The 23,638-nt window shown below is 40.8% G+C and overlaps 1 protein-coding gene across 6 annotated transcripts in view; it reads right to left on the minus strand.

Moving 5' to 3' along the window:
• ARL15 (ADP ribosylation factor like GTPase 15) overlaps nt 1–23,102 on the minus strand; it is a 224,703-nt gene extending 201,601 nt beyond the window's left edge. For 3 of the 6 annotated variants that reach the window (XM_055699172.1, XM_055699174.1, XM_055699177.1), the window contains exons 1-3: nt 22,774–23,102; nt 10,240–10,330; nt 9,565–9,621 (exon numbers count right to left, since the gene is read on the minus strand). In XM_055699172.1, coding sequence (XP_055555147.1) covers nt 9,565–9,618 — 54 coding nt within the window. In that variant the 5' untranslated portion in view covers nt 9,619–9,621; nt 10,240–10,330; nt 22,774–23,102. Of the gene's footprint in view, nt 1–9,564; nt 9,622–10,239; nt 10,331–12,137; nt 12,154–22,773 lie in introns of all 6 variants that reach the window. The other 3 variants (XM_055699176.1, XM_055699175.1, XM_055699173.1) reach the window with 2 other exon arrangements.
• Between the last annotated feature and the right edge of the window lie 536 nt (nt 23,103–23,638).

Here is a 23,638-nt window from a genome sequence, read left to right on the forward strand (position 1 = left end):
TTTCATAATTAAGAGCTTTATTCATATTCTCCATCTGAAGCTGATCTACCATCCACTAGATTATCATTAGAGTGTGATAACTTATTAATTCACATTACCTTACAGCCTCAGCAGAACACACACCTAAAACCTCCATTCCTTTTATTGTGGTTTTCTTGCTCATTATCCGGTAGTCATAGAACCTCACATTTCCACTGACTCAGCAGAGCTCATTTCAATGCAACTTTTTTATATACACACATTTAGACCTTCTTATTCATGGGGTATTTGGATTTAGAACTCCCTTCTATGAGCACCATGTTATTCTCACCTGTAAGGCTGAGGTCCCGCATTTGGGGTTCTCGTATTACTGTAGCCTCTGCTTTTTAATCTGGTATGTCAAGGTGTGCATTTTCACACTTGACCACTTTCAGAGTTACCTTCTTGTTCTAAGAGAGGTGTTACAGAGAAAAGCATTTCAGTACCCTTGAAACCAAGAGTTATTTCCTTCTAACATACCCCAGACATGACCCAACCTGCTCTTGTGAGCCTCTCAGTAGATTTTTTCTCTTCTACAGCAAATAAATTCAAGCAGAAAATACAAAATTCTTAAAAAGAGAAAGGCAAAAGCATCTGAAACACAAACTTTCTCTGTCAATAATCAAAAGCCTTTGTCAAGTTTTACTCCGTAGGCTCATTTCACTCTCCCTTCATCATTCCAGGATCTTTTGTCTATACAGTTTCAAATTCACAACAAATCCCACCTTGTATTCAATGTGTAGACAAGAAGTGCACATGGCACAGAACTTGCACGTTTTACACACACACTGCTGCTGTCTTTGATACATTCTGCCTGCCTGTAGTCTGCTTGTCACAGCAGAGACTATGCCAGGAATTGAACAGAGTATCAATCTCTGTGGGACTTCTAGGTACAACCCTATACAGAGTGGTTATTACTTAAGAGTACATAATCCAGAGAAATACACTGGAAAGCCTTCCATGTAATTCAAGATGACAACAACACACAGTAAGCAGATCTTCGGGAGAACACTTAACACCACACAGGCCTGGCTAAGAAACAAAGTCTCCCATGTTTTGGAAATGCATGCATTTTAGACTCCGGGAACAAACAACCATCTTCCATAAATTGAAGTGTATGTTGCCTGACCACACTACAGTGTGAACAGTGGTTAAAAGCCATTATTAATGGAATTTGAGGGAAAGGGATTCTAGCATGCAATTAATCTCAGAATGTTTCCACTGCACACATACCTTTCCGCCACCACCACTCACCCCAACAAAACTCTGTCCTAAAACTGGAGAAAATCAATAAAGCCGCACTAAGAAACAGTCTCAGGTCCGAGGGAAGTGAGTTGTACAGAATAAAAAGCATTATTTCTGCCAGTGGCAAGAAGTCAGATCTAACAGAGAAGGCCAGGATGAAGCAGAACGACATCAGAGAGATGAAGAAAATAAACGTGATGCTTAAGGGACCATTGAACAGGGCGGGAGTATAGAAAATAGATAAAATAACTGAACTGTGGGATAAAAGAGAAAAGACAATGACAAACTTTAGCAGATTACATTAAGGTAATTCCACAAACAGCTGAACCAAAAAAACGTAAACGTGCAGAACCACACCACCTGGCTGAGTTTGGGATTTCTGGGGAGGTGAGGAGGGGCTTTTAGGCACTTTTGCCAAATCAGGTAACTGACACATTACCACAGAATGGTCAGAGATTAGGAGTATTTGCCTTCAACTTCTGCTAGCTACAACTACCTAACACAAGAAATCACCTCTGTGCAGTCTTGCAGCTCTTCTGCCAAGTCAGTTTATCTCAAATGGGACATAAGCGTGTATTTCATGGGACCTGGACTGAGGAAGGCCTGTGCACTGCACTACGTGTTTCTCTTCAACAAGAAGTAAACATACTAAAAGCACATCGGAGAACTGCCCCTCAAAGAGCAAGAAGATAAGCAAAAAGGATAGGTCGCATTTTGGCCTGGGATGCAACATTTAATAAAATAAATTGTGATAATGTGCTCTTAAAGAGGATGTCAAAAGGGTTGGGTGAAACAAGGTGGGTCTAGCACTTTAACTGAAAGTATTAAATACAGCTAAGATATGCAAGTTGCAAGTTTGGGATACTGCTGCCCAGGGAGGTGCAAGAGATTTGCCTACATTCGTGCAGGCAATTGTGGCAACACAGAATCAGAATTTTAAAGTCTTGGTCACGACATGCCACATGATAGCTGTAAGTAACCTCTGCTTTGTAGGACACAAGACATCCTTGACATTATTCTCACATCTTACTAATTCTGAAGCCTATTGCTCAGAATGGCATTTGAAATACTAATACGTTTAATTACTCAAAAGCTACCTTTTGAAATATAAGTATGTATATTTATACACATTTATACCACTGGAACCATTGTATAAATAATAACATTAAATATATAATGTATTGTATAAATAATAACATTGTATAGATAATAACATTATCTATTAAACACTGTCATTTTCTACTCTTCAACAACATAATACCCAACAATATAAAGCCATTTTAAAAATTCAATGCAATTTTGTGCTATATAAATCTTTGCCAATAAAAATAAAGTGGCACTCTTCTAAGGTCTTCATATTAGATAATATAAAGAGGTTTAAGATTTGTGTGAATCAAACTGATCAAAATAAAAAAAAAATAAAACACTGAAATAGAAGGCTATTTATAGAGGGCGATCTACTTTTTAAAGGATGCTGCAGAACAGCCTTCCCAAAAAACATTTACGGCTTTAATTACACAGGGACACAGTCTCAAAGCATTTTGAAGACAGCAGACTATAATTATAAAGAAGAAGTTGCAGCAAGAAATTCAGCAGACCACTTTAAAATGTAACTTCAACACCTCAGCAAACATTTTAAACTTTATGGTGAGAAGAAACATTAAAAACAGCAAGGACAAACACATGCTAATGTAGAGAATCAGAAGGGTAATTGTAATTTCGTGCCCCACCCCCACCCCCCAAAAAAAACCCCAAAAAACCCAAAAACCAACCCAGATGAAATTTTGTGGCATTTGATGCACTTCCTTTAATTTTTCCTCCTACCCTCTTGTACGACCTCTTCCCCTTAAAGATACCTATTCTTGAACAAACGCATTATGTCTTCAGAAAACAGAGTTAAACTATTTACAATACTAATCATAATAGTAACATATCATTGATGCCCTCCGGATACAGTGTAAGCATGTTCATAGGGAAAGGCAATGTTTTATCAAAAGTCTAAGGAAAATAGACAAGCTTTTGAGTTCACAGTATCAAAACAAGTTTAAGACCTGAAGAACAGATTGATCCCACTGGTGCTGTAACATGACATCTTGTTAAAAAGTAATTATCCTTCAAGAAATATAATTTCTAATACACTGTGGCTGTCCAGCTGCTGTTAAAGGCAAATACAGACTAATCAGAAACAATCTCCAATCTATTACTAAAAAACACCACCACTTTTGGGAAGAGTGTGAGCAACAACAGAGTGTGAGCAACAACAGAGCAATGCAACTAGAAGAGATATATGCAGATACTATGAATTATATATATATTACTGACACTTGCCATTTCCACTTGCAAACCACTTGTTAGATTCATATTATGTAACTGTGTAAAGTAGAGCATATGACTGCACCCATACACAGAGAGCAGTGCATGCAACTTTTAGCACAATCCTAGGGCAATCTTTTGCCATAATTTAGAATTGCCCAGCCAGACTCCAGGAATTCTTGCAAATTAACTTGCTTTTCTGGTAACCTTATGGCTACGCATAGTCCCAACCTCTAGTCTACAGTATGTGAAAGAAAAAAAAATCATTGTCACTGAAGAGGCATTTCTAGTGGTTTTGACCCCTCAGTAATTCCAATGATACAGCTAACTTTGGATTTGTACACTTGCCACTTAGTAATTCAACAAGTCCCACTACTATCTTTCCGAGTCCACCGCCACAGGGCAGCTCAAATTTCAAGCACGTGATATTTTTGATAGCAGACTGCCAATTTTTAATACCTTTGCTTTACAATGTACTTGCAATTTACATCTTAAATCCGTCATTCATTTTAAAGAATTATTTTTTTTATTTTTATAATTAAAGAGGCTACTTTGCAAACTACAAAAAAAGGATGCTCTGCAGAGGCCATCAGGAAAATTCTGTGCTCACACAATCACCCTTTGCATCACTTGAGCTGACAGGAGTTGTTTATTTTTCATGCAGACCAACCACTGAAGGCAAAACCTGACATTTTGCCAGTGCGTTACACAACTGTTTTCTGGAAAGAAAGCACCACTGAAGAGCAGGAATCCTAACTTCCAAAGGGAAGATGCAAAACAGTATTATGTACAGGATAACTAATCACATAGCTTTGATAAACACAAACTGAATGGCAACTTCTTTGAACAGAAGAGCTTTAAGAGTCTTGTAATGAGGATCTGGGCTTTTTTCCTACTCCTTCCTAAAGTTAATGGTCTATGGAATAGCACTGCTGTTTTCTAGAGCAGGAAGAGGCCATCAAAGACCAGTCACAAGAAATACAACTCGAGTTCATAATGTTCCTAGTTCAAGACAAACCCTGTTGCAGCTTGCAAGTTTGTCCATCAGACATTTCACTCTGAAAAAAATTAACAGGCCAGTTTGGCAAACCATACCTTTCCCAGTGAAATCAGTAACTACTTGTCAGAGGTTGTCAAAGGGCTGCAAGTACAGTGTGTATCAGTTAATAGCTAAGGGCAGTAAGGCTGTGGCACCTGCATTGGCTGGACCAAGCTGCTGAGCTCTTCGAGCAGGTAATGTGAGCTCTGACCACAAAGGGAGGCTGATCAGCAATTCAAGTACAGTTTACTTTAACCAGTGAACTCTGGGGAGAGAATGGGTAGAGAATTTTATTCTGATCCTCACTCCTGGCCCAGCCTTGATGATCTCCTACTTCACATGTCTTTAATTTCCCCATTGGAAAAAACAAAAAACTAAAAAAAAGTCACAATTCTTTATTTCACAAAAGCAGAAGGGAAGGTCTCATAGCAAGAAAACCCACAGTGTATCTTAACATACACACACACAGAACAACACATGCATCAGAAATTTCTGGCTCTTTCTCCTGTTTAAGTAGGTCGCAACGCACACCACAACCAGTATGGTGCAATCAGCTTGACTGCAGATTTGCAGCAAAATGGACATACTCCCATTAAACGCAAGTCACTGCCAAGACTCGGGTGATAGTAAGCACCTCTTATTTAAGGCTGGAAGTTGAAAATATTTATACCTTTCCTTTCCAGCAGTCTACCCACAAAATATCAACAGTGACTGTGAATGGAATTGTCCACATTTCCCAAAGGGTAGCACATAAAAGAATTTTTCCTGCTGCCTTTTTGTGCCTTTGTTTTGCTGCTCGTGTCAAGGACATGACATGGGAAAGGGAGGAGTAGACAGGATATGCTAGATGAGCTCTGTTGCTACTTTAACTTTGCATTTTCCAATGGGAAACCACGTTGGGGAGAGGAAAAGTCTCACAGGAAGCTTTCCATACTGTAAGTCACAGGCTGGCTGCTGAACCTTTCCAAACATACTCCCATATTACCTCCTATTCCATGACTGCCTTTAGATACTGCCTCAGTTGGTTTCTCTTCTCTTAAAAGCTTCCCCTCCACCACTTCATGAATAAATGTTGTTTTGTTCTAACGTCAAATTCCTTAAAACACCAGCTGCTTCCAGTCAAATCATTTCAAGACATTATCGTTATAAACAAAGACAAATCTAAGTTAAACTCAAGTAAACCAGAGAACTAAAAGCACATTTGCATCATTTACTATACTTACCATATATAAACTATAGCAAGCACAGCTGTATAAATGCATCATTTATTTCCACATCTCACTGTGCAAATTCAAGCCAAGAGGCTACTAATACCAAAATATCCATTACTCAACATTTTCAGGAAGACGCCAACATTGATGCAATGCTGCTATAGTACATCACTTTTGCCACACACAGCATCTAAGAAGCAGAAAGCTCTACAGAGGGCTTTTGTTATCCGTACTATTCTGTTTTTAAATGAGTGTTTTCTGATTGTTCCTCTATTGATGCCATACTCTGCAATCAAGGAAAACTGTTATTTTTTTATTTCCTGAGAAGGAAAAAATGTTATTTTCCAGCGTATTTTTTTCTAATGCATACCAAAGGACCATGCTTCCACTAAGTCTCCTTAGTTTTTCTGCATGGTTCTCACCACTGCACAGGTTTCTATCCTCGTTTTGTTAACCAAAACAACAAGCAATTGGAGAATTACTATTTGCTTATTCCTTGGAGTCACATTTAGGGGGTAGGGACAGAAAAGAATACCTTATTACCCCTGATGAGAAAAGCTTACTATTATATGCAAACAGTTTAGAAGAAAAAAAGTCTCAAAGCCTAGTACAGGGTAACAGAGAACCTTCTTGAAAAGGTGTGTAGCCATACAATCGTGCATGTTGTTTCTGAGGTTCAGACCCAAATACCTGTAGAGGTGGCAAACATCCCATCATAAAAACTGTCTTAGAAGACAAGGAATTTTGGAATATTTTTCCTCTGAAGTTCATGTAGGTTTAACTCTCCAGCATTATTTTATTAGGATTTTTACCTGGTTAAGAAAATTAAATCAGGAACAGAAAGGAAGTTAATGATAATGCAGCTATAAGCTTTGGTACAAACTGTCATATGCTTACAATCTCCAGTCATGCAGATTCAAGTAATTTATCTGCCTGTTCCCACACTTCCAACAGACACATCTCACTCAGACACCAGCATGGTGGAAGAAGCAGAAACATGCATCTGAAACGACTGGTACTTCTGCCAGAAGGTACCAGCTGTGTAAAAGACACAGAGGAAATGTGGTTTTATTTTGGTTGGTTGATTGGTTTTTTTAATCTACAAAGTTTTCATTCAAGGTTATGATATGTTTTCATTTTAGGATACACACCTTTCAGCTTCAGATCCTTATAAATATCTGCACAGTTCTTACACCAACCACCTCTGCTTTTCTACTTTCCCCTTCCAGGGTATACCCTTCTAAGTAATCTCATCTGGTTTAATCCCCCAAAGCGGGCATCACATCTATTTGTGCACCCATGCGAAGATCTATGTTCTTCCCAGCTCAACACAACCAACTTTTATCTCGTTAGACATGGTGGCTGAAGGCAGCACAGACTCTTTTGCCATGGATAACTATACAGACCTTTCCTCCATTTCATAATCTGTACAGGTCTGAAAAATAGGAAGCCTAATTAATGGAGCAGTGCAGCTGAAGTAATGGGTGCTCAACAGCATTACTGATAAGCAGCTTGATAACAGACTAACAATTGAGATGTCTGTAGTCCAAAGGACTAAGAGCCTTTGCAAGATACTTGCCGCACTGTATGAGGACGTGCAGAACAGGAAGTTTCCAAGTAATACAGCACAAACTGAACACATGGTGCTAGTAAGGACTGGCAGACCGCTTAGCTTTAGCATAATAATCAATCAATCAACAAACAAACAAAAAAACTATTAAATCTGCAAAACAGCACGCAGTACAAAGCACACAGTAAAAGATAAAAGGTATGTATTAAATGGGGCATATGAAACGGAGTTTTCTAGTTTGCTTCTGGACATCAGTAGGGAGCACCACACCTGCTAGCTGCCAGACACCTGAGCAACAAATCCAGTGACCAAGCTAGATGACTGAGCATGAGAGGGCAGAGTGTGGAGAGAAGAACTATCATGCTGCACTTCCTCATAGCCCTCACTATCACCTCACCTCTGCCTTTACTCAAATACCAAAGCTGTCCAAACCCACTCTCCGGTCAGATTCCCTGAAACTTGCCTTTCCCATGATAGACATTTCTATGTAAGCAAGTACTCTTGGCACCTAGCATTTTCCTAAATGAATTATTTTATCCTTCAGTTGCACTTTACATGGGACACATGTTCTGCCTCTATACTGCGGCCACAACAGTGCACCTCTGGATGCTCTCAAGTCTACTTCATCATTCTCCTCACTTTCCTCCCTTAAGCACCAGCAGTCAATGAAATCAGTTCCTCTTAGCATTTTCATAAATGAAGCTAGCTACCTCTTTATACTTTTTAATGGAAAATGTTTGATGAAATTAAATATTATGCTGCCCCAAAGGTCACAATGAGACATCAGTTATCCAACTATCACTATAACTGCAGCTACCAGAACTTAGCAGCACATTACCGTACATACACCGCACTTACCTATTTTACAACAAAACAGAACCAATTATTGTCAGAGGGTGTATTTTGCTATACATTATACTTACTCACACCCAATTCTGCAATATACACACATTTATATTTGGGCATCCTCTCAAATTAGACAGTTCACAATAGCCTTCTAAAGACCTGGCAGATGGTTTGCGTAACTTGCAGGCATTAGAACCTCACACTGTAACTCTCTCTGATCCTTCAGGATAAGCATATTCCTCTCACATGGAATTTGGAGGGAGAAAGTCTCTCTAAGGAACTTAAATACCACAGGAAAATATGCCCTTGACTTTGCCAGTAGCAGTTTCCTCCATGAGGATTTTGTCCATGTTGCCCAAATCTGTTATTTTCTACCATTTAGAAAACAGTGGTATAGATGCTGAAAACACAATGCAGGCAAATGCCATGGGGAAAAAACATCCAGCAGGTATTAAACCCTACCAGGAACCAAATTCTAAGAACAAAAGCAAGTGTTAAGCTTTAACATTTCAACATTTAAGAAGGACTTAATGGTGGTACACAGTCCTTATCACAGTTATTTAAAAGTCACCCACACTTTTGACTGTACAGCCTCATAAAATGGGAAGTGGTATGCACCAGGCTTCCTCCTGAAAAGTATTAACAGTAGGAGCAGCACTCCCACTCCAAAAGCACCAGGATTTGAAGCATGGTTTGAACAACAGTGTCTAAGGCACTGTGTAAGCAGAGTTTACACAATCAATTTCTATGAAACACCCCGTTCATTTAACTGTTCTCATCTTCAATTGGAAAAACTGGGAGCAGCAAAAAAATAACTTAGCATATTTGGGACATACATTTAAAGTAAACCTTGCATCTCATACATCATTTAATTAAAGTTTGGGAAGTTTAACTTGATAACATTGGAAAATTTTAAGGCACTCCAGACAAAGTTTACAACAGTACGTACATAACATGTTAATATATAACATTACTCAAACATCATGGATACTTAAAAGCAAATGTATACAAACCCTTCAGAAATTACATTAGGCCAGAATTCTCAGCAACTAATGCACATGAACTCTAAATTTTCTTACACCTTAAGAAGTTGTCTGAATTTTTCTTTACCTTTTTAACTGAAGTGAAGAATACTTCTGTCTGAGTATCAGTAAACCTTTGACAGGACAAAACCATGCCGCAGTCTGGTTATATAAACTAATATGACAAATCCCTTTTGTTAACTGCGTCACTTAATCCTGATCCCCAAAAAATTAGTAACCTCTTTTCAATCAAATGGCATTAACACTAACAAAAATTATTTAGTCAGAACTTTACCTTACCGTGTAAATGCCAATTCTACAAACAGCAAATGAGAGCTGGATACATTCAGACATAGTCTAAAGAAATTAAAATAAAGACATTACCAAGAATGCTATTTATTAACAATTAGTTTTCTTCCCATCTCCCCCTCTCCCCTGACAGAAACACTTGATGGTATTACTTTATCTTTATTCTGTAAGGTTGTATTAAACAAGCTGAGAAAAATACCATATAAATTCAAATTATGCAGTTACTATACTACCTTTCATACAGAAGCAGCTGCCGAAACCATTACATTTACTACTTTGGTATTTCATTATAGGCTTCAAATTACCTAATGCTCCCCCAAATGCCTATACAGATTAACATTTGGCATGCAAGCTTTTAGTCCAATTTATTTTTATCTACTCTTGTTTAAAAACAACCTGCAAGAGACATTTTAAGAGAGTAAAGTGCTTTTTAGTTTCTTAGTGGACTGTAAAGATCTTCTATGTTTAAATATTATAGTTCTCTCCCCATATCATGATTCAAACTCTCTTCCTGTATATACCAAAATAATGCATACAAGTTAATGTTCCCATATTTTTGAAGTCATGCTCCTTTAGTTTTCTGTTCAAAATAGAACTCTCTATTGTCTCAACTGTTTTATTTAATCTGCTCTTACAGTTGTAAATAATCATATTAAAAGTTTTTACCCTCAACTCGCTCAACTTCCAATCTCTTGTGATTCCACAATTCTATGTCTTCTGCAGTCACCCAGAGAGGCTGTGGATGGACTATGAGTTTCTAATGAAACAGATGAAAAACACCTTCTTTAAATAGCATAAAGAAGCTAGAAAATCAACACACCTCCCCAACACCAAAATAAAACCTACTGTAAGTTTGCCATTTTGTTAATACATGGTCAGGAACAATAAACCAGGCTTACAATTCAGAAAAGCAATTGAAGAATTACTTTAAATGAAGTATTTGAGAAGTCACTGTAGGCAAAAATTAAAGCAATCAAGTGGAACATATTATCTATCTTTATTTATTTAACAAGTTCACACATCATCTGCATGTGTTTTAAGATGTCGAAGGTGAACTGCTGTATGGTACATACTTCAAACAGTATCAGTGAAAACACTCATTTTTTTCAGCCTCTGCTTTTAACATCCCCCCACCCAAAAAAAATCTGCAGTTTAATTACTCATTTAATCAGATCCATGCTTATGAATTATAAGTAATAAAAAAATGCATAGCAACCATTTTTCTTATGCTGTAATTGTTAAATTTAAATTTTAAGCAAACAATATTACACTGAACTGTCTGAAAGTCAAAAAACACAGCACAAAAACCTGAAAGCTAACCTCAACCACATCATTGATATTTTTTTCCTTACTGGAAGCAATCTTGAATATTATTACTGACAAGGAAACACTGCTTCAAAGCACCATTTAAATTGCCAGGATGTTTTGTCTTCTTTTGTCAGTTTTCAGAACAAACATCCAGTTCTATGACTTCTGCTCTGACTTTCCCACAGAAAAAAAAGTCACAGAAAATAGGAATAGAACTGACTTTGAGAAATCCTATGTTATACAAAGTGGTGGAGCGGGGTTATAAACCATATCCATACCCTCCTGACAGTATTTGCAGACCATTTTTCCAAAGGTTCCAGGGATGGCTGACTTCCCCAAGCAATGTAGCCCAGTGCTTCATTACCCTCTCTACTAGTTTCCTAATGTTTAACCTGAATCTGCTGCAATTTAAGCCCATACTTAAACACAGGGTGATACATACAGTGATTGGTGTTTTCAGTATCCTGACAGATTCTATGTGGATGGCAGATGCAACTTATATATAAGTAAAAGATCATTTCAGGTTGCAAGGGAAGTAAACACACAGCAGCAGCAAACCATTAGTTTCTTAATGTGTATCATTTGCTTTTATTCTAGACAAGTGTAGCACTGTAAATTTTTTTCCATATTCAGTACTTCCAGGCTACACATTCACTAAGCTGCAGTTCAAATTCCCCAGCAAGTGTCTGGTGAACCTTGCTTCAGCAGAATAAAGCAAGCTACATCTGTGTTACCTTACTCATCTGTTGCTGGGTTTTCTACTGTTCTGAAATCAACAAGCTATTATAGGGCATGAATTCTAAAATTATCTCCCCTTCCTACTGTCACATACAACACCAGTAAATGCTTCTATGCATTTCCCAATGAAATATTAAGCTAATCCCTTCCCCAAGCCTCCAAGATAATGTTTACGATCTGCAGTCTACAGTGTTAAAAAAGCTTATTAATTCCAGTGCTGTTACTAGATTCTCTCTTATATTCACTTTTCCTCCCCAAAAATATTTACATTCCTTCCAATATTATTTCAGCTTGATCACTGAAAAAAGATCAGGAATAGATTTAAATAATTAGATGCTTAATGAAAACTACAGATAACCACTCTGATCACTGAATTACAATGTAAGTGATAATCTGCTGCTACAATGAGGAATTTATTCTTGATATTTGTAACCTACTGCTTTCATTTTGCAACTTATTTTGGACCATACAACTGGGCAACAAAACAATTGTAGAGAATTTGCATTTAATTTACTTACAGTTTATTGTTGCTTTCTGAAAGGATTTTACATGGTAAGCATGAAAGTAAAAGAAAAAAATAATGTAAAAATATACCTACAAATATTATAAAAGATAGATACCTGGTTTGATACAATTCTATAAAGACTTAATTCTTAACAGAAGTCACTTAGCATGTCTAAAGTGAGAAACGAGTTGTCAGGTCAAATAAGCATGCACCTTTGCCAATATGCACCCTTCTGCTTAGGCGAAGGGTCATCTCACAAACATTAAATAATTTCTCCAGTTGTAAACTAAACTCATGACTAACATACATATTTGCCCATTATTCATTTTAATTATATGATTGTTCATAATGTCTCATAAAGTCTGCCTTGCAGCTGCGCAACCTTTCATTCACAACAAGCATTTGTTCTGTCCATTTTTTCCAGCATTCAACTACCACTACAAATATCAAGACAAAATAATCTCAATATTTGGTGTTTAAAAAAAAAAAATCTTATAGCTCTGATGCAGTCTACAAGCACACAAATTCATTGTTTTAATATTGATACCTTCAGCAGTACAAAATTAAATTCCCACCCATAATATTTACAAAAGAGCAAATTTTGAAGAGCAAGTTCTGCAGCTGATCACTTCAAAGCTGCAATGACTGAGCTGAAAGCACTAGTCTCAAGAACCTTGGTAGGCAAAAGGGGAGAAGTGATCCTAATCAGTTTATCCAAAGACACAAAAGGCTCGACACCTGACAGAACTGCAGGAGATGGTATCCTCAATTCTGCCAACCAACAGTAAGACTCAACTTGACCTTGGCTTGCTTTGCCATAATCCTAAATAATTTACAGCACTAAGTATAGATCCAAGACCACAAAACCAGAAAGCACTATGAGTTGTTGGGTTTTCCTTGTGGTATATTTCTTTAGTGAAATAAGATTAAGATGCCCTCCTGCTCATTGATAGAAGCAGCGGTTCACCCCAGTAATCGCTTGGAATTACTGGAGCTTTCAAGCAAAAGCTTTTCCACTTCCACTCTCATCTACATCTTTTTCCAGTGTGTAAGAAATGTGAAAATTAGCAATACAAGTGTAAACAATATGCAGATTTTAAGGTATTTTTATATATGGAGCCTGAAAGAAATTCTCAGTGCTTATGTGTTTTAAAGAACATGTAGGTACCCAAAAGCACACACAACTATGCTACAGTACAGGTGGCAGAACCTTTGACCAGAACTGCTGTTTGCTAAACTTGCGTACTGAACTCCAAGCAGTAACTTGAAGGCTCCTCTTTCTGCACAAGATGTCACAACCCTTCAGCACATTCCATTAATATCTAATTTGAACTCCCTGAATTCTTTTTTATACAGTTCTCAGGGATAAAACACACATGAAATATTTTCATATTCTCCTTTAATGCTGAATAACTAGATTTTTAAAATACCAACCTTCTTTTACATAACCATTAAAAAAAAATCTGAGTTTTGAGACTAGAAGAAACCTAATGCTGACGGAAAGGCAATGATATGTGAACAGGAAACAGGACTGGATCCAGGAACTCTTGTCATCATAATAAGTAATCAAGTGGATGCACCAGAGAACAATGCTCTCCCCTCTTTGAGGCAATGTTCTCACCAGAACAGTTTTCCACGACTGCTTCCAGGACTGCAGTGGTTCAGACAGTGAAAAATGCAGGTTAGCCAACACAAAATTAATAGCAGCAAGAACAGCACAGACATTTCGGAAGAATTCTGGACCTCTTCTCCAGTCTTGCTGAAACCTGAAATTAGCAAGTTTCTAGGCAAGAATAAATCACTGAGAGAAGAGATCACTCACTGTAGAGTGAGTGCATCATCAGTGTGCATCTACACAGGCTGTCAATTCAGTTTCAGGTTCAGCCAGTGCTGCAGGCCTTACATACAAAGTCACAAATTGTTTAGCATACAAGTGGGGCAAGGCCAATAGCCTTTGCTGATAAGTCAAGGCAGGACCTCCAAGCAGAAGGAATCCTTTAGCTACATGGCCCTAGAGCAGATTACGTACCTTCATAAATCCCTCTGAATTAAAAAGTTTCACCTCCTGTGCAGTCAATGCAATTCTGGTTACACTGGGGAGCACTCCCAGACATCATCCAGAATATCCCCATTTTCTAACTGCACTTCCCTGTTCTTGAACTAGATCTAGCTGTCCTCTCAGTGAGGGGGTTATGGAGGTGTTTGGTGCACAGCATAAGCACCAGGACATACAGGGAATCAGTGTCTCATGAACACATTCTCAGGTTCCAGCAATCACAGCTTCAGGACCTCCACAAGCCTACCACTGCATCTGAACATCATGCTTAATACTCCTCCCCCAATGGATGAGTCTTCCAAGAAACTACAAAGTCATAGTCTCATTTTTGCCTTCCTAACATTACTGCACAAGTGAGACCAAAAATCTAACTATACTCCTGGGAAAAAGTAGTACCTGGATTACAAGTGTCATCAAGTTCTATGGGCAAAATTATTTCTTGCCCATTTACCCTCTCTGATTTTGAAGATGTATATAATATTGCCTCCCCACACGATTCAGCTGTCTCTTCTTCAGACTGAAGGGGTATAATTATTTAATCCCACCTTGTATGGAAGCAGTTGTTTTCTTTCAACTACTGTGTTATCCTTCTCTGTATCTTCTTTGGTTTTCCATCTTTCTGGTACGATGCAAACAAAAATACAGTGTTTAAGGCAACACCAAACCTTACATTTAAGCTGTGTAAAAATGATTTTTTCCTTCTTAATACCCTAAACTTGCTGACAGATGTCTGGGTTGCGATGATATTCTGAAGGATCCCCTTTTCTGTTCCTGAGCACTGATGGTATTTTAAGGCCTATGCATCATCTGTACTGCCATGTGACTTCTGCTATAAATATATGCAACATTGCATTTATTAACACTGAATTTCATCTGCCATTTCATTACCAATATCAAAAGGGGTACTATGATTTTTTCCCAAGTTCAATGCGCACTCTTAATATTTGTCTCTGCATCTGCCCATCCAAAGTATATGCTGTTTATACAACTAACCACAAACATGTAATTTCCTTGTAATCTCTACATTCTCCTCTCCATCCCATTCACTGCCAGAGCAGCACCAGCAATGCTCATTTATGAAACTTACTATCGACGCTTACAGAACGATTACTTCATTTTCAAATGCTTCTGATTTTTTCCATCTTTACTAGAGGCATAATCATATAGAGTAGGCAGTAGTTGCTGTAAAAGCTGCTAAAATGTAGAAAACTGATGCTTCTTCTACCAAAAACCTCCAAGTCATAACAAGAAAAAAAAAAAGATCTGCAAACTCACTTCCCCCATATCAACAGTTCCTACTGGCTCTTGGATGCCATTTTGCTTCCCCAGACTCTCCAATGCCAAAAGCTAACGTGGTCCTCTGAACAAATTTTTCTTCTACTGCTCCACTAAAACATACACCATAAAAGCAAAGCATCGTACTCCGTTTCAGGTTCTTCCTGCTGTTTCTCCTTATAGGCAACAAAGCTGTAGGGCAGCACTGCATCTAAACATGAGGACTTACTTGTCAGCTGTTATTTCCTGCTTTATGCCTCTCCCTCAGACAGCTGGAAGCTACTTACATGCTCATGTTGGCAACTAATGCAGTAACCTTACCGGTGAGACAAAAGTTCTATACTCTGAAGAGCTCCAGCATGAGATAAGTCCATTTCTTATTCAATTGCAAATATCCTAGTTATGTCCCCAAGGTCTTTTATACAGTCAGGCAGTTTGCAGTTCAGAAAGTTTTGCTACACACATAGTGAAATAAAGAAAACACAATATACTCCAGAATGTAATGAGCCAAAACCCAAACAATCACAACATTTTAAGTATTGCATATGCTTTTTTCCTTATGGCTTTACTGCTGTTTGGGCCCACATTTGTGCTTTTAAGTTTCAAACTAAAAATGCTTCTTTTGTTAACGGAGAGCTGATATCCTCACATAATCAGAAAACTTCAGAATTCCATCTGTGAGAATAAACATCACAAGCTGGCAGTATTAAAAAACATGAGCTGATGATACTGACAACAAGCCACAAATGGTAATTAGTATGGGGTATTAGGAGGAATATCCTGTACTTACTAAACACAGATTTTTCCCCCTTATTAAAAGCTTGCATTTCTAATATTTTGTGAAATTCATCACCATGTTGTGTCAAGCTTGGAGGTCTGACCAAAGAATTCAGGAGCAACGTACTGCAGAGCAACATGGGGCCCAACAGACTGCGGGCCTAACTCACAAGGACACTGTAGAGCTATTTGTAACAAACAGAGAGTCAACATTTTCAGAAACTGGGACACATTTTTTGTTGCAATAACATCTACCACTCTAATGCAATCCTCATCACAGAAAAGGCAAAATGGTAATTTGATTTTACGACGTGCTAATTCACTTTTTCTTTGCGTAGCTGAAGAGAATGAAATTTCTGGCACTGCAATACTCCTGGGACTTCACAGAATCTTGTGCTGGAAATTATAATCACATTAAGGCATTCTTTTGGGTTCCCAAGGAAGCTGTATCAAGTTTCACTGTAACACCCACCTTTGAATCAGAAGTTTACCTGGAAAATTCAGTAAGGCTTCCTATTGCAGGGTGAGCAAATGCAGCACTTGACTTTTCTCTTCTGCAAAGTAATTCTATACTTCTGCTCACTGATCTATGCTCAGGCAGGTAATTTCCAGTGAGTTAAGTTACCAATACTTTTATTGCCCTTTCTACACTGCTGGTTACATCCTTCATTCAGCAAAAACTGTCTGCAATACTGGCTAAGTAGATTCTACGGAGTGGGAGGATTTGTTTTTCAGAGCACCTCTCTTCCAGGTCTTCAACCTGATCTGGTTTTTGAACTCTCTAACTTACTGAAATCAGAAGCATGCTCATACCAGTGAGGTCATCTCCCAAAACTGATTCCATCTGCCATTCCCAGTTGATTTAGATTTGAATGTTACGCTTCATAGAGCTGAAATACCAATAGAAACCTAGCCACAGCAGTTTCTTTGGGTGAGGGTGTCAAAAATTTGGTTTGGGATTCTTCCCACATTGCTGTGCTGATGCAGAAAGTAATCAAAAGCAGCAGCATTCTCACTTCCAGACTAAGTGACCCTGGCTATGTAAACAATAGCAAGTACTGCAGCACAGCAAATGCTGGTGCTGAAGACCAAGTATTTGTACTAGGTACTTCAGGCATTTTACTTCAAACTAGTTCTGATCTGGTCCTGTGGACTGAAAACCCATTAGCTGATGCATCTTCCAAACTTTTTCATCTGTAAAATAGCAAGATTGCATGATCTGCGATCACTCCGCAATGCAAACCCAGGTACAGTAAGTAGAGGTGACTAAGATCCACTTCAAAAATCTGCATCTGATTCAAACACTAATACAACTGCACGTACCCTGTACACTAGCTGATCCTACACCTGCCAGTTGCCCTCTTTCCTGCGTTCAGTTCGATCTTTACCTTGAAACAACTGTCAGACCCCTTACCCTTGCGCCTAATAAGCTTCCCAAACTGAAAGAGGGATAGTATCTCAAGATAGAAGACCCTGTGCTCTGCAGAGGGTGTAAAATTTCAACAATGTTACAACCAATAGATGAGTCAACAGACAGCCCCAATAATCCTTATTGTTACGTAACAGCAGACAAAATTCCTACGATGACAGGGATGTTCAGCAAATGGTAAGAGGGCAAGGCTACATAGAACTTCATTGCTTATGTTGCAGGTGATATATCAAAGACCTATACATGCCTCCAAGGGAAAATCCAGGGTTACTACCATTAACTTCCCGGATCCTTCCTTACTTCAAAGAACAGCAGCTACTGGTTTACAAAGTTTCAGTGAAGTAAGACTTTAACCTTCAAACAGATGCCTCCGTAATGCCATTTGTAGTCTATGAAAGAATGTTTTCTATGGCCTACAGATACCAAACAATGGAACAGGCAACAGCAATGGACAGAAAGAATCTTAAGTACATCAAAACCACTAAGTGATCACAATCTAACCTGTATTGCAACTTTCTAAATCAAATCTCTCCAAGTAAATTAAAGGGTCCAACTAAATAAATGGGAAGGTCTTAAAGGTAAGCAAAAGTTGCTCAGAAACATTTTATTTTCCTTTTAATATCACCTAATGTTTTTCAGAACACCATAGCTTGGCATATGCAGCTTTCCCGAGCCAAGAACAACTCTGCCTGAACACTAACTACCCAGAACCTGAGGTTAAGACCATTCAGAAACCAAAAAAATGTGAAGTCACTTCAAGGCCTATTAATCGCAGATTTGAAAATCTAGTCCAATTTATTCAAAAACTACCCAAATTTTAGCTTCTGTGTGCACACATACAGAAGTAAAACATTTCGTAACAGCTAACAAACATATACAGAACCAAAAAACCTCAAGCTTCTTATAGTAAAAAAAACAAAAACAAAAAACAAGCAACAAGGATTCTACTGCAGTAAGAGTGTGCATTCTCTTGACTTTGCAATACTCATTCACGCTTAACTTTTCAGAGGGGGGGAAAAGGAAAAAAGAAAAAAATCACTAAAGTTGACATGGTTGTTCATGCAAGAAGCGTTACCTTCCATTTGAGGTTGGAATATACTCTTCATTACCTACTGAAAAAATATTCTTATATACAACTGAGATACTACATAGTACAGGATACAATTTAAAAATAAGCTATCATTAAAAATCCTTTCTAATTAAAAAGGATATTAATCATTTTAATCCAATTTAAAAAATGTGTATTTGTACAAAGCTAAACAGGTTATCAAATTTATCTTACAAACTGTCAAGAGCAATGTAAGACCTTTTTTGTGCAATCACACTGGTTCAAATTTCTACATCACCCTCTAAAGTAGCTTTAAAAATTCTACACAGACCAGGCTGATACACGCAACCAGTCAATGTAAGATCCTTATCTAGTACTGAGGAGGATGCTGCTGAAGTAGTATACTGTGGAAGTCTACTCAGCAGCTTAAAATTTGCATTCCAAGTACCACACACAAAAAACTGAAGCATTGCTATTGCTTGTCCACAAGTTCTCCAAACAAAAACTGTAAGATCAGTCACATGCCATGCTTTTCACAAGATGCATCATGCCATAATTTCTTAAATTAAGCATAGTCTACTGAACATAAGCCAGCCAACACAAGTCTATGTATACATTATAATCCTTCCAGACACAACGCAGAAAGAATTAAGCAGAAGAAGGTTGCAGAAACACCACAGGATTGTGTAGTCACAGAAACCTACAAACCTACATTGATGCAGCTGTGTTCACATAGCATGTTTTAAAGGAGTTAACTTCAATACAAGGAGAATAAAACGTATGAGTAAAAGGTGCCTCTAAATCAGTGAGCATGGATTCTTTTCCAGAGTTTGAACCTGGCTCAGCTATGTTGATTAAAAAAAACCCAAACAACAGAACAACCACAAAAAACACACCGCTCCTAACATTGTAACTATATCAACACAAAAATAACACAGGCATCAGGCTCAAGAGCTTCTTCTGGCTATTAAAGACACAGAAGCTAGTCCCACTCTCCTAATGCAAAACCGGACCAGAGCACCACAGAAGATACTCTTCTGATACCAGCACTTTATCAAATGGCATTAGTCATAAATCAAGGATCACACTGTTAAGTAGGAGAGCTCCTACACAGGTTCTGGGTATCTACCCATACATGCTTCAGGGCCATAGTCCAAGCTGGCTCCAGCTGACCTGGCTCTGAACCTTGTCAATAACCTGCTGATATTAGCAGGTGCTGCAGATGTGTAGTATTTCTTGGGATCAGCTCCTTAAAGGAGAAAGAAACTCTTGACCCATGTAGGCCCCATCCAGGACAAATCAGGAAAAGAACCTTCCTATGTAAGTCTGGGAAGAGCTAGCTTGAGGGTAGAGTCTTCCTTGAGAGGCAATGCCTCCTGAGTCCACGCTGCAGCAAACCTGACCTCAGTTATTCTAGCCTCTTTCCACTGAACTTCCTCATTCAGCCACACTGCTAACCAAAACTTCATCTAATGCTCTGTCAAGGAACTACTGTAGCCAGAAACAACTGCACCCTTTGCCCTGCTGTCTGCTTCACATTAAAGGCAGGGGAGAAAATCTCACTGTCTGCAGGCTGCAACACACTGCCCAACACAAGGAACCAGCAAAGGGATCTTCTGCTGAAGTTCTGAAGCCCACATAGGTGCAGGATCCCAACACATAGGTGCAGGATCCCAACATAAATGGATAAAACACAACATTCCTTAACATGTACCACTTTTTACTACCACTGTTATGAAAATAACAAGGTGGTGGCTCTACATCTACAGGTTAACATTCATACTATAACTGCAAGTCTTGCATAAAGAAAGAGCAGGCGCACCTTTACACTAGGGCAGACTGTGGCAACAGCTTGGTCCTCCAGGCTGAAAGCGTGTTGTAGACGACTTCCATAACTCACCACCATCAGCTCTTTTCGTCAAAGCAGATTTTCTAAGGTGCTTGAATCCACTGTTCAGAAGAGCCATTCCATTTACTACCATTAACAGAGAAAGATGAAGGAGGACCAACCTCCTGCATTTGGTGGAGGTGAGGACTGGAAGGGGAAGTCCTCTGCACAAACACACAAGGAAGTATTTGAACTGCCGAACAGAATATGTCTCCTGTCCAAGTTATACACAGATGCAAAAAATTAAAGGCTTTCCTTTTTTTTTTTTTCCTCCTTTGGTTTAAAAGAGTTGATGTCAGTTGCAACAAGTATTCCAAAGATCAAGGGTATGGAAACCCCAGCAACAAGTGCTGGTCAGTGATAGATGAAGGCATCTTAGACTGTCCAAGAGCACCAGTGGATCAGCATCCTGTTTAAACTATTAACTCCAATCTCTGTTTTTCACCATCTATAAAAAAATAACTTGGTTGCTCTGTAACAACTTCTACATCGAAAGAATCCTTCACGTTTCACATGGCATTATAACGCATGCTGTGAGACTGATGAGCCCTTGAGAAAGTCTGTCTTCAGAGACACTCCCCGATAAAGCAGAAGCGTTAAGCAAAAACTGCATAAACATTCAGGACATCATTATCCTGAAGATTCACTTCTTTTCAAGATGTCACCAAAGGAGGCCACCCAACAGCAAAGAGGAAAAGGATCAAGTGGAGAACAAGAGTAAGGGGGGAGGGGGGGGAATGTAGAGCTATTTAATCTCCTCCCCCCACTTTAGTTAATACAAAAGCATACTCTCAGTTTCCAAGGCTTATTAAATTTATTGTTCTCGGAGTGGCTGGGCTTCCACACAACACCTGTAGCAGTCACAAAGGTTAATGTAAGCATTTTGAAAAGTGCAGGATGGCCAGTTTCATCTGGATTTAAGTTTATAAAGGAAAAAAATTTAAGAAACAGCTCCAGGCTCTCAAGGAGCTACAAGGCTGCACTTGGCAAGTTTATTATCAGTATTTCATTAACTAGGTTCTTAAAGAGATGTCTACCTACTGTTTCTGCCACACAAGACTCATTTTCTATTCTCCCTCTGTTACCTGAACTCAGGAAGGAAGGCCTAAAGCTTTTTTTCCCCTTCCTTCTATTAAGCTGAATAACTCAAAATAAATCTAAGCTACATGGAGGCCAGAATAGTAGTTAAGTAAATATTTAATATATTTCTGGTTTACTTAATTTCATTGTCAGAGAAGGAAAAGTCAGCCACTGCACGTAGATCTCATCTCAAGATGGGAAATTTCCAAATCAATTCACTAAAAAGAGCATCTCCAGAGATTCTGTTGACCGGCTGATGAACCCCTCTTGAAAGCCTACACCCACGCGCACCTTTGTGTGAAGGCATCAGAAAGGCCAAGTCAAATTTCTGACTGCAGATACCTCCCGGCTGGTCACACCTGACACCAACAGCAAACAGGGGACAGCCAAAAGAGACCTGCTCCCCACCGCCCTTCGCAGCACCCCACGAAGGAGGGGGCACATGGGCACAGCCCACGGCCCGCACTTAAGGCAACGGAGCTCGAGGGATGGGATGTGCCCAGTGCACATCCTGCTGTGATGTCGAAAAGGCAAAGTAAGCGGGTACCGTACTCCAACAAGTCATCAGCTCATAACCCAGCCGTGCCACTGGGTTTGCCTGCCGAGCCTGTGAGTCTGAACAGCCACCACGACCCCAGCTTAGAGTGCGCGCCGGTGATACGATCTCTCACAGGCGAATCAAGCCAATATTCATTAAAGCGCAATAAACGCTACCCCTGAATACCAGGTGCCAGGGCGCAGGGCCCAACCCGCCCAGGGTGACAATTTAGTTCATTCAAGCGTACCCTAAGCTCATGCATTTAGGAAAAAAACAGCGACCCGGGTCACGGCTTTAGCAATCTAATAGCGGCCAAATGAGCGGAGCCCTGCCGGTTTATCACCCTTTAACTGCCCAGCGGGCCGGGGGAAGGCAGCGCGGCCGGGCGCCGGCCACCCACCGCCCCTGCCCGCGGCCACCGCCCCACCTGCCCCCTACACGCACAGCCCCCGCCGGGGACGCCGCCGCAGCCGCGGCACGTTCGGGTAAGATGTCCGACGGGCCGGCGGCGGGGGGCGGCGCGGCGGGGGGCGCCCCGCTCCCGCCGGGGGAACCTACCAGGTAATCCATGTACCGGGTGGCGCCGGGCGCCGCGCTGCCGAGGGGGTCTCCGGAGCCGCGGGCGCCCGCCCGGCTGACAGCAGCGCTGGGCCACCGGCGGCCCCGCCGTCAGGGGGAGCTGCGCTTCCTGCCGCCGGCCCGCCGGCCTCGGCGGCGCGGGGAGCTCGGCCGCCGCCGCAAGGTGCGAGCTCGGCAGCCGCCGCCCCGAGCGCCCGCAGAGGGTCCGGGGGCGCCGCGCCCCACGGCGCTGTCAGAGCCGCCGCCGCCGCCCGCGCCTCACCGCGCCGCAGCGGCCCTGCGCGCGCGAGGGGAGGGAGGGGAGGGGCGGGGTGGGGAGGGGCGGGGGGCGGGGGGAGGGGCGCGCGGCACCGGCGGGGCGCGCGGCGCGGGGCGGGGCGGGGCGGGGCGGCCGCCACACAGCCAACCCCAGCCCGGCGCCCGCAGCGCCCGAGCGCTGGCCAGCAGCGCGAGGCCCCGCCCCGCCCCGCGCGACGCCGCTGTCAGCTGATGGCACACGTGGGGCGCGGCCCGGGCGCTCTTAAAGGCGCACGCGGCGGCTGGTGTCTGGTCGCGCCCGGCGCGGCCCGCCCGTGGGGTGAGGGGTAGCACGGCCGGCAGAGCCCGTGAGGCGCGGCCTGAGGGCCCTGCGTGCTGCCGGGCCCTGCTGAGCTCGGTAGCTGGCGGCGCGCCCAGGGGGAGCGGGGCGCCTTGCAAATACCAGCTGGATGCTGGCGGGGCCCCGCGACGGGAGCTCTGCTATTAACCTCAGCAGAAGCAGGCGCCCGTTGGACGGGACCGACATAGCTAAACCCCATTCAGCAGAACCTCTGAATAAACTTTTTTCTGAGAAACTTGATGTAGG

Source organism: Falco cherrug, chromosome Z (genome assembly GCF_023634085.1).
Source record: "Falco cherrug isolate bFalChe1 chromosome Z, bFalChe1.pri, whole genome shotgun sequence".
NCBI classification, from domain to species: Eukaryota; Metazoa; Chordata; class Aves; order Falconiformes; family Falconidae; genus Falco; species Falco cherrug.